At 41.8% G+C, this 11519-nt stretch overlaps 1 protein-coding gene across 2 annotated transcripts in view; it reads right to left on the bottom strand.

Annotated features, from left to right (window-relative positions):
• Nucleotides 1–5842: 5842 nt before the first annotated feature.
• Nucleotides 5843–11519, bottom strand: part of tmem63c (transmembrane protein 63C) — a 29172-nt gene continuing 23495 nt past the window's right edge. For both annotated transcript variants that reach the window (XM_086183695.1, XM_086183694.1), the window contains 8 exons: nucleotides 11330–11416; nucleotides 10708–10773; nucleotides 10447–10609; nucleotides 10252–10357; nucleotides 8782–8949; nucleotides 8576–8688; nucleotides 8416–8490; nucleotides 5843–8012 (listed from right to left, as the gene is read on the bottom strand). In XM_086183695.1, the coding sequence (XP_086039821.1) occupies nucleotides 7782–8012; nucleotides 8416–8490; nucleotides 8576–8688; nucleotides 8782–8949; nucleotides 10252–10357; nucleotides 10447–10609; nucleotides 10708–10773; nucleotides 11330–11416 (1009 nt within the window). In that variant the 3' untranslated portion in view covers nucleotides 5843–7781. The remainder of the gene's footprint in view (nucleotides 8013–8415; nucleotides 8491–8575; nucleotides 8689–8781; nucleotides 8950–10251; nucleotides 10358–10446; nucleotides 10610–10707; nucleotides 10774–11329; nucleotides 11417–11519) is intronic.

The following is an 11519-nucleotide window of genomic DNA, read 5'->3' as shown; positions in this document are numbered from 1 at the left end:
CAGTTAAGTGACGGTCCAGAGTCATATGCATGTGCGCGCGCTCACATTTGTTTTTGATGGAGGAGGAAAGCAAGGCATTGCTCCATCAGTCACTTGTCCTATAAATCAGTCTGTTGGGGCAGTGAACGGTGACTTGGCGTGCAGGCTCAGGCTAATGAAGTTCCCTCTGACAGAGCTCCGTCGCCTCAGACAGACAACAATCATGACCATGAAGGAACCATGAACAACACTTGCTTTCAAACTGTGACAAGACATTTTTATTGGCGTCAACTGACAAGAAAACAAAGCAAATGTATTTGTACGCCGCACATTCCAACTTCACGTGCTTCTCAGATGACACAATGCAATAAATCACCCAAGAAGATACAGAGTGAAGAAGAAAACCAGTAGAAACACTGATTGCGTTCTTCAGGGTCTTCAATTCAGAACATGACCCCTTTAATCCATTTGAGTTTCATTCGAGTTAAAATACATGGTTGACAGGGATTTCATCACAATATGCTCACATTTCTGGAGATGTTAACTATTTCAAAAATCTTTTTGGTCGCATTCAAAATGTGTTCTGGAAGCTGAAACATATTAGTTTCATTCGAGTCCTCTCGCACCAAAAACAACATTTTGGTCAAACTCGGTGAGTTTAGACTTTCCCGACTAACTGACTCAGCCCCGTCGGTTCAAGTCCTCATTGTCACAAATATATAATTGCACTTTTAAAAAAGGATGAGTAAACGGCTGGAAATATTTCAGCAAACATTACCGAAAACCGGCTAGCGCCAGTCTGTCCATTCACGTTCTTCTTGGCGCCTCAACTTCGCGCCTCGGTAGAAACACAGCAACAGGATGTGGTATGAAATAAACTGTAATTGCGTTTATGCAAATGAAGGCCAGCAGCAGCAACAGTGTGGCTCTTTATGAGAACTGTTGACCATAAGTAAAACGTTAACTGTCTCCAGACTTCATGCAACAAAGGTTATTTTAGAGGAATTTTGAAGGAACTGCACGTGCAGAGTTATCGACCTGGTTAAATGAAAAGTGTGGAGAGATTTGTAAAGATTTTTGGTTCTGATCATATTTTTGCTCACTTAGCTTTAAAGACTTCAAGTCAAAGCACATTGTGTATGAATTCAAGCCTCCAGAACGGCTGATAAACAATCCTTGAGATTGTTCACTTAACAGTGGTTTTCAAGGTCAAGGATTAGCCACTTTTCCCGCAGAGCTGGTCCGCACATCGCCACAGAATGGGAATTCAGTTGAACAAATACGGCACTCCATGTAAGAAAAGCTTCTGATTTTTGAATTGCCAGTAGCTTTAATATGCAAACAACGGGGATTTATGAAGGTACATTAGCATGCTGAAACGAACCCATATGGGAATGACAATATGTTTGCTGCAGGAGGCAGAGACATTTTCTATTCTGAGCATCTGGGCAGGATAAAGAACGACAGGAATTCACCTTTCACTGAGAAGCATGCTCTCAGCAGTTGCCAGGGGTGACAGGGGAAATGTCAGGGACTTTTCTGTCTTCTTTCATAACTCTTGGCCATGAAGAAGCTCCGTGGGTAATGGCGGGCATGCTGTTGATCCCCATCCCTCTTTTCAAAAACTTCCAGTACAAGGCAATTAATCATACTGTTTGAGATGGGGGTTTTTTTTTGGGGGGGGGGGGGTAAAAAGATATAGAATAACATCCATCAAGAGGATCAATTAATTGCCCCAGCCATTTTTTTGATGTGGTTTCAGGGGCTGTTGTGTTCTGCTGTGTGTCCAGAGGTTTTTCTTCAGCCTAGTTATGCAGACACACATTCTTCCATTAAGCTAGCATGCGCCTGCATTCATTACTAAAACTGCATCTCAGCTCTGTTTACTAAGAGTATCCATGCTGTCATTACCTGTAGAGCAAAAGAAGTAGCTGTTTAAAGAGGGTAGGAGGAGCTTCATGATGTTTGTACGGCAAAAGAAGTGTATTTGTTTCAAATAATAGTTATCATACACTATTTCTAAGGTTAGTGCATTAAGATTACAAGTTATCTCATTCTAGTGAATTTTGAATAATGAACGATACAAAAGTTACTGAAAAAATGGGGGCAAAATGAGTATAGGATGGTGCGAATTGACAAAAATGACAAAATATCAAGAAATAATTTTGTGAAATAAAAGTCAAGGTGCATGCTGTGTTTGGTTCTAGCATGCTAAGATAAACCTTTCAGTAAAGTTTAACCTAATCTTTGTGTGGAGGGGAGACTAGGGCAGACTGTCACATTTTTACCCTTATGTTAATTACTTCACAATCAATACAGTTCCCATTAGTGATTCCTACATTAAAGGGAAGCTTTAGGTCTTAAGGTCCACTGCCATTCACGTAATGTGTTTTAACAGCAAATTATTACCCAGCTAGCAGGGAGAATAGGGCTGAGCAATTTTACCAATTCTGCAATACATATCTTGATATTTTATTTCCCCCGATACTAATCACTCCCACTCGAGCTCTGTAGAGAACAGCCATCTTTTATTCTTCGCTCGTCAAGGCAAAAGACAAACTCTACAGTGACCCCTGGTGGAATCCCAGTGGTAACCACAACATACTGAAAATCACAATACAGAAGCAGTCATTCACGTCCTACCTCAACACAGATGTTTAAATAACCACTAAGACACGCGTATTTATAGACGTCCAATAGACGTCTATTTATCGACATCTAATATACGTCTATTCATAGATAATTTATAATCATTTAAATAACCGCTAATATACGTGTATTTATTATTCTTCATCTGCCTGTCCATTGAATGTGGGCCACTTGCTCTTCCTTCCGTTCTCCATCTCAGTAGCTCTGTGTAGCGGGCCGTTTGCTCGGCTCACCGATGTTAGCTTGCTGCTTTAGCTCCTTGTGGTAACTGCCGCAGTTCCCGCTTGTATTACACATGTACTCCATGCAAACTCTCTTATCTGTGGTCGCCTATTTTCAGGGGTTTACAACTCAACCGCTAAACTACCGTCGCCGTCTCTTATCTCTGCCGCACTGTTGTTTGCTAGCTAACCTGCACGGTGGTGCTACGGCGCGTACGGACCGGGCTCATACGCAAGCACTGTCGATGCTATGATTGGCTGCGTTGCCTACCTGAACCGTATTGTATCATTATTAGCTGGACACCTGTCACTCGCCGAGTCCGCGCGCGCTGCATAGGTTTTCATGTGCGCTGAGAACTTGTGAGCGGTGCCTCATTGCGCAAGCGCGAACCTCAGAGGGAACATTGGCGGCGAGTCTTAATCCAGCGCCAGCGTGCTTAAACGCAGATGTGTGGGAGCATTTTGGGTTTCAAAAACATAAAGGAAAGCGACGATTTAGACAAAAGTGTGGCGGTTTTCAAACTGTGCATTTAACTGTGTAACTGTAACCGTGCATTTGTTTGCATTTTAAGCTAGAAACGCTAAATGTTATCGGCTAGTGGCTGTTTGAGAGCATTTTAAGTTAGGAACTCCATTTTTTTTCTTAAATTAGTGTGTTTGTGTTCATTTTAAGCGAGGGACACCAAATGTTCTTTTAGTTGAATGACATACTCATCAAAGCTCTTTGTAGTTTTTTTTTTTTTTCTATTTGTTTGAATTATCATGTGGACCACAATGAAGGCATGTACAGCCAGGACACATGTAGACTGCAGCTAGACGTTTATGTTGCTAATGTTAGCCCACTGGCTAGTGTAGCCTCACTGACAGTTGAAATATTAACCCACAGAGCTTCATTTCTCTTCATTTATGGATACGGAGGTTGTTTGCCACTGTTCTATATTCTGACAGCAGAAATAGAGCAGATTTTCTGGGGGCGGCCATGTTGCCTGTTAGTTGTCGTTACGTGAACACTCTTTACTGGGAAGTGGATGGGTTATTTTCCAAAACCTAACACCCTGTAATGTATAAGAGTCGTACAAGTCGTCTCATCTCTAGGAACTCCTGCTAGAAAGTGTATTTCAAACTACTCAACGACTAGATGGTGACAACTCCATGCACATTACCACATGAAACCTTCACCCATAGACCACAGCAGAGCGGAGTAATAGAGTTCGTGGCACAAGATGAGTGGATTGAGCTGAATTGATTTTAATTTCAGATCACAGCACTTTTCACTTTTGACAGATGAAAACTCGCTAGATGAGAGAGAAGAATCTCAAATGCCGTCTGCCTCTCAACCCAAACCGTCTTGGAGATAAAGCAACCAGTATTTATGGCTGGCTGATCACCAATCAAGTACTTAGGATACACAAATGTCAAAACCAAGAATAAAAAAATAATGAACGAGTCTGGTAAGCTAATGTACCTTCAAATAAACCCCGGACAGCCGGGCAAACAGTGTATGAACAGATGTGACAGGATACTGTAAAACTAGTTAAGGCTAAGAATACCCTAATAATTCATATTTCATATTTTTCAGTGGAAACCACATTTAACTGTCTGTGAAAAGGAGCTTCTGCAGGAGGAGCCCGCAGGACACGACGGCGGTTCAGAGGAAGAAATTTTTGAAATGCTCTTTGATGTTTTATTTTTGTCCAAATACATTTTACTTCACAATTTTTCCACTTCATACCGCTGCCAGCTTTCCTCTGTTTTATGTAGCATGAGAGAAACCCATGAAATGAGATAAATACGTTTCATTTGATGAAATAATAAGCCATCCACAAAACTAAAAATGAAACATTTAAACAAACAATTTCACTCTGGGTGACACTGCTGGGAATTCCTATCAGATTTATGGGGAAACTGAAGAATTATCACTGTTAAACATGTTTTAAATGTATGTTGTTGTTTTTTTGTTATCCTCCACTGGGAGCTTACATGAAGAGTACGACCCAAGAACTGGATTGAAATCAACAACAAGGCACAAACAAGGCCACGGTACAAAACATCATAAAAAGCGACACAACTGCTGTGACATAAAAGACAAAATTAGCGTAGCATGGCAGATCATTCATGACTTTAGGATAATATATTGACAAAAAGTTCACTCAAGGTCCTCTAACTTGGTTGTGCCGGAGCTTTTGCCTGTTTTCTCGTTCTTCATCAGGAAATCAAGTTGGGTAATTTTGTCAACAACGACAACAACAACAACAAAAAATAATTTTTGCAAAGCAGATTTTAGGACTTCTGGTGGATTGTGTGAAGGTTGTATTTTTGAGGTCAGGAATTAAATGTTTAAAAATGACGGCATGACTAAACATCTGCAGGCCATGTGATCAAAGACTCCTGAACAAGCGAGAGAGTTGGCCTCTGGAGGAGATTGTCAGTAGCTGAATGTTGTCTGAACGAGCCCGCTGCTGCCCAAAAGAACTTGCGAGTGAATTTTTCATCCACTGACGGCAAAGATGAAAAACAAAGCGCTCCAGCTTGTTAAGTTTTTACAACGTGTATGTTGTTGTATCCTCATCTATTGTTAGTTTTCCCACTCGGCAGTTTGCAGTCCATGCAGCATATTTCAGGCCATGCTGGATTGTCACACGAAAGGGAGTGTTTCTTCAAGGCACAGCAAGAGACATGAATAACACACAGCGATGAGTTTACATTCACTTTCATGGAGATCAAAATAACGTCCCCAAAATACAAAATGAGCATGTGTACAGAGAAGGCAAAGCAATTTGCACAATTTATGATATGCAACAAAGAAGCCGAGAATGGCCGTGCTTGTAATTTCTTTTTTTAATCTGGAGATACCAAGCTAATTATTCTGTTATGTCAGCATAACTAAGTTTATTTTCTCCTGGTAACAGATTAATTCATCTGTAGAAAACAAGAGTCTGTTTCTCTTAACCTGTTACTTATTGCCTAGTGTTTGTCGATGGTACTTGTACAACATGTCTAGGTGAGGGCTTGAAAACGAGCAACATATGGAAGACAGAAATTAAATATTGTCTTAACTTCCATCAGACTTCAATCAAGGACTGAATGATCAGTTCAGATCAACCATTGCAAACCAGACTGGATGCAATCTGCAAAATTCCAGGATGTTCAGGCAGTAAACGCTCTAAACCTGCTGTGTTCACTTCAAAACAAATAGGTTTGATTTTACATTGCGTGAGTGTAAATAGTTTAACTGGGCTTCTGCCCGGGAGCAACTTTGTCAAAGATTGTGTGCTAAAAAAAAACAAACAAACAAAAAAAACCAAGGATCTGGCACACTATGCAAAGAGCTGGGATTAAAGGAAATACTGGTGTTTGTCAGTTTCACCCGCCAGGTTCCTGGAGCAAGTTGTGGTTTTTTTTTCTTTCATCTTGGAGGATTTGACGAGACTAAAACAGAGATCAATGATCTTTAAACTGCTGTGCTGGAGGATTTGAATAGTTGTGTCTTTTGAGGCCTCATCTGCTTCAGACACCTTGCAACTAACTTTTTCTGGCCGCTACAATTTTCTATTCAACTTGCTCTGCTCTACTGAGAATCATCGACTCAGGCTGGTCTCAATCCAGGAGGATGTTGTGTATCTCAGAGTGAAGTAAGCGTGATCCTATGCAGCAGACACTCAGTTTTGAGGTTTCCTCAATGAATTTGTTACCTCAAGAAAACAAAAGTCGATTTCTTGCAATAAATGAATTAATCATCCTGAGAAATCTCAGATTTGTTTTTGAGCTGAATTCATGACGAGAGAAAATCTTATCTTGAGATGACCAGTCATTAACGCGTGAGATATTCACATCAAAAGGTAATTACGCGCACGGCCATTCATGGATTCCGTAGAATAAAACCCTTTACAACAACATGCAGTGGTACAGGTTGGTGTTGTTTGGATCACACTGCACTTGCGACATCATAACAAAACTTCATTTCGTAACACAACACTGACATACATTAAACAAATGAATACTCATTATGATTGCAGAGCCATTAAAAGGTAAATCATATCATAAATTCAAATAATTTAGAAAGAAATAGTTATAGGGTGCATTCATGTTCGACATTTTACATTGAGAATTGTTTTGACTCCGTGATTGCAAAAAATTCCACCACGTGCTTGTAAATTTCTCCACAGCAAGAATTAAATTGAAAAAAAACAAACAAACAAAGGAATTACGTAGAGAATCGAAACGTGAAGAAATAAAGTGGCAGCTCTGCAAATCTCGGACCAATTTCCACTGAAACCCAAAGCTCCCAAATATCTACGACACCAAACGTAGCAAAAAGTAGCAAAATGACAATAGTTACACCAAGCTTCAGGTACGCCGCTTGTGTCTCCAGAGAGCGTGTACATATATTACAGTACATCTCCGAGTTACATTCGGCCCTCCGTCTGTCTGCTCTCTCGCTGCAGATGGCTTCACAACTAGCTGCCCTCCCCCTCAGCCCCCCCGAGCTCTGCTGCCGAGGAACCAGACCACTCTTGTCAGTCTGCCGGGGCAAGCCTGCTCACACCACCCACTCCTGTGGGAACTTTCACCCCTGCTTATGTCCAAGTGGTACAACATGGTCATAGTATTTCTGATGTTCCACGGTGGTTTCTTTTTAATCGCTTGAAAGTAAAACCCATTGTAAAAGATGGAGTCGTTCAATAATTTAACCAAAGTAATTTGTACATAAGTCAAGATTGTTTATACATGTAAAGTGATGTTGACATGGATCCAGCTCCTGTTTTCTCATCAATCCTTGTCATGCTTTCTAACAAGCCTGGTCGAGTCTCAGGGTCTGAGGCAGCTAAGTTGGAGTCAGAGGTCAGAGGTGAAAATACGGCATTGCAGTATTTCACGATCTGCGTTCCCCAGGTGAAGCACACACAGGAACCAGCTTGAGGAGATTTGGTGTTACTGGTAGCCAACTGGGCTGTCCATGAGTGGGCTGGAACAGAAGGTATATGGAGGGTCTTGAAGTTCAGTCTCATGAGTCTGGGCGTGTTCTTCCTCAACCTCTTCTTCCTCTGCTGTACCGTGAGCTGAACTCTGAGAGCTGGCCAAGGCGCCGTAGCTGTGGTGGGCCGGGGAGGGCATGGGAGTCAAAGCCAGCTCTGGCTCCAGCAGCACAGAAGCCACAAACAGCTGGAAGTAGATCAACATATAGATCCCGCTAAAGTCACACAGTAAATTATTTGATTGTTCTGGATATAGTCAACACTAAATACAGTTGTGTGTGAATATATAAGACACTCATGCAACATGACTACTAGTATGAGCCATCAAAGAAGGAATAATTACTAAACATCATAATGTCATGCCTTTGTTGGTCTCCATAACTCAAGAATTGTCAGATAATTCTCAAGTCTCAGATCTTCAAACCAGCGCATAAATGCACCACTCAGGAAAACCAAAAATCCAACTGCAAAGCCCACTGTCTCTTTACAAAAATAGGACAGATGTATATCAAGTAAACGCCAAGTGTCAGCAGAAACCAGCTAAACATATTATTGTACGAGCTAATAACAGAAAAAACATGGTACTGTACACTGGAGGCAGTCGTGGATGTTACAGTGCTCCTGTCTCCATCTGTGAACGTCCCCTCTGCTGGCTGATTGGACATCTGAAACAAAGATAACGGTCCAGTACTGTGGAAATACCTATAATTTATTGAGTATTCCAGCATGTAAAGCTGAACTTGAGCTAACCTGGTAGCTTGTTGACTTGTCTGGCTGCTTCCTAAGGCACAAGCATAAAATTGAAATGGCAAAACAGCAGAGCAGGGACGCCAAAGTAAAGAGGGTGATGGGATGTAGGGGACCTGCGACAATAAACGGAGCACACGGTCATTTAGAATGCATTCTTATTGTTATGTGGAATATGATAAACGGGGAGAGGGGATGTGAAGTCGAACCTAATCTCAGAACGGAGAAGAAGAGCAGCCAGAACATGCAGAGGAGGGGAGCCAAGATGACCTGGTGGATGGCGGCTCGGTGGATCCGCTGGTTCAGCTTGGTGGGAACGTATGCATAGTAGATGTTGTAACGGTCCACCATGTGCTTCAGGATCACGTAGAGCAGACCTACAGGGGTGACAGCAGACCCCCCCCCCCCCCTCTCTCTTCAGCAAGATATGAGTCAATAAAACGTGAGGTGACCAGTAAGGGAACCCTCAGTGAGAGCATATTTATAACACAACATGTGATCGTCCTTAGTGGAATTTTATATTTTGTTCTTTCTCGGGTTGCAGCGGTATAACATGGAATGAAAATTGATGGTTATCATACCATGTATGCTGGGCTATAGTATTAAAAACACATTTTTATGTCTGTCAGGTTTTGATTTTTTTTGAAATTATAATCTGCTCAACCAAAAAAACCACTTGGTCCCAACTATATGTAAATTTAAATGTAGGGCTCTATGTAAAATGCAAAATGTCATTGTTCCCTGAATGTAAAGAAAATAGATATTAAACTTTGATTAAGTTTGGTTGGATGAGGGGGAAAAAAATGATTTTGGAAGTGATCTGATGACATCACATCACCTTGGTGGATGTATGTGCTGTCTGAAAGCTCTCTAGCGTCCTTACTTGTTTGTGCGTGAGATAGTTAAAAAAATCCAATAGAATTTCATAGAATTTGAGTTACAATTTTTGAGTCCAAGTGGCTGAAAAAGCATTCTGGCTTTCAGAAATCCTCTTGATCATATTCTAGATTTGTGATTCAAGTGTCCCCTTTATATGTAATGGTCAATATTTGAGCCATTTTTTGGATGAAATTTCTTGAGGCAAAGTGTTTTTACGAGACAGGCAAACATAAAGCTCATGGATATGGATCATGTTCTGGATGGATGACCTGGAAAACTTATTTTTGGGGGTTGATATTTCCCAATATGCCGCAAGTAAAAAAACAAACAAACAAACAAAAAAACAACGAAATCAGTGATTCTATGTTGTGGTTCCAGATTTAACCTAAATTCTGAGATTACTTGCATCAGCTGATTCAGGGTATTTTTCTCTCTCGATTAAAACGCCACAACAATGCAGGTGAATTCACAGGGTTGTGGAGTCAGACGTGGACTGTTGAGGACTCTGCAGGATCTGACTGCAGAAGTAAACACAAGCTCGGTGAGCTCTGGGCACAGACAGGAGCAGAGTGGGCGTCTGGCTTGAAACTCGCTGTGTCTGGGCGTCTGGGACTACAGCAGCAAATTCACACAGTCTGCAGCGGACTGGCAGGCAGTAGAGGAGAGTGAGGTTACAGGATGAGGAGAGACAACACATACACCCACGAAGAAGAGGGACGTGGATGGGACTGAAGAAGCAAGAGGAAAAGAAAGAAGGAAGGGTAGATGAGGATAGAGGAGTGATAGTGTATGCTGCTCACCAAAGGGTGTAATAACGGGACATGTGATGCTGTAGGTCACACTGACAGCAAAGATGCACATGGTCCAGGCGTACTCCAGACCAAACTGGAACTCATAGGTTTGACTCTGCAAAGCACAATCACCTTTTAAAACATCAGATCCAAGCAAACTGATAAATCTCACGTGAAAACTCGGAGATGAAAGGCTAAACGAACCCGTTTGACGTGGATGCGTTCAGCCTGGGACTTCGCAAAGCAGAGGCGGAGAGCGTAAACTGTCAGTGCCGGGATACGGAGCAGCTCCATAGCAGTGCCAATCAGACCTGATGTGATCACGTAGTTAACGAAGAACGCACCGTTGTCGGGAAGAAACACACACCTGCAGAGAGACACAGATGATACCCAGGTTGGCTGCTGCTCCCAAAATGTCTTTTTTTTATTTTTGCATTGTTGGAAAACATTTTTGAGGCCCCTTACTGGAATTTGACATCCCTTTCATCCAGAAAGTTGACATCAAAGAGCCAAGTGAAGAACAGGTCCAGACTACAGAGAACAAAACATAAAAAGGACACCCTTCTAAAAATGAGAAAATTGCCTGTTGGTTTTAAGCTTCCATACTTTTGGGCTTTTTCATTTTGATATTCTTTTCCATGGTGGGTCTTCTGTTTTGAAGTTTATATAAGCCTCTTATGTTTGCTCAAACCCTGCTGTACTTTTATTTCCGAAGACCCGTTGCTCCTCCGTCTCCCTACTTTCAGTTAACCAGTCCTTGTAAGTACATCTTGGCTGAACCTCGGCCCTGTCGCCGTGCGTCCTTGTTGCATTCGCTCTCACTTTTTGTCAGCGCAAGTTTGTAGTTTTAAGTCTGGTCCTCTGAGTTCAATAGGCCCCTTTAACAGCAGGCACTTCGACTCGTCATGACAGATTAAACACGAGTGTAACTTAATTATGGTCCTGTTGTCTTCCAGTTACTCAGCACGCATCCATTAGGGATACCAGGCCCCTGACCCGCCAAAACAGAACAGGACCCTGTTTAATGTTATTACTTTGGTTTGTCAAGTCTTGAATCTATGTGGGTGTGAGTGTGTTGTGGGCGTACCTTGACAGACCAAGAGAGGGCAGGATGAGGACCATGAAGATCAGCAGAAAAAAACACTTGTGCATTGTAACCTGGTTCTCACCGGATCTGAGCGACAGATAAAAAAATAAATAACATGGCCGATGTGTACAGAGATACAAAAAACTCCACAGCTCCCTTTAACATGATTAATTAATAAATAACATAATGC

This window comes from Aulostomus chinensis, chromosome 17 (genome assembly GCF_037954235.1).
Source record: "Aulostomus chinensis isolate RoL2024-O1b breed Wild chromosome 17, RoL_Achi_v1.0, whole genome shotgun sequence".
NCBI lineage: Eukaryota > Metazoa > Chordata > Actinopteri > Syngnathiformes > Aulostomidae > Aulostomus > Aulostomus chinensis.
The sequence above is the reverse complement of the archived record's forward strand: the minus strand, read 5'-3'. Positions and strand labels throughout refer to the sequence as shown.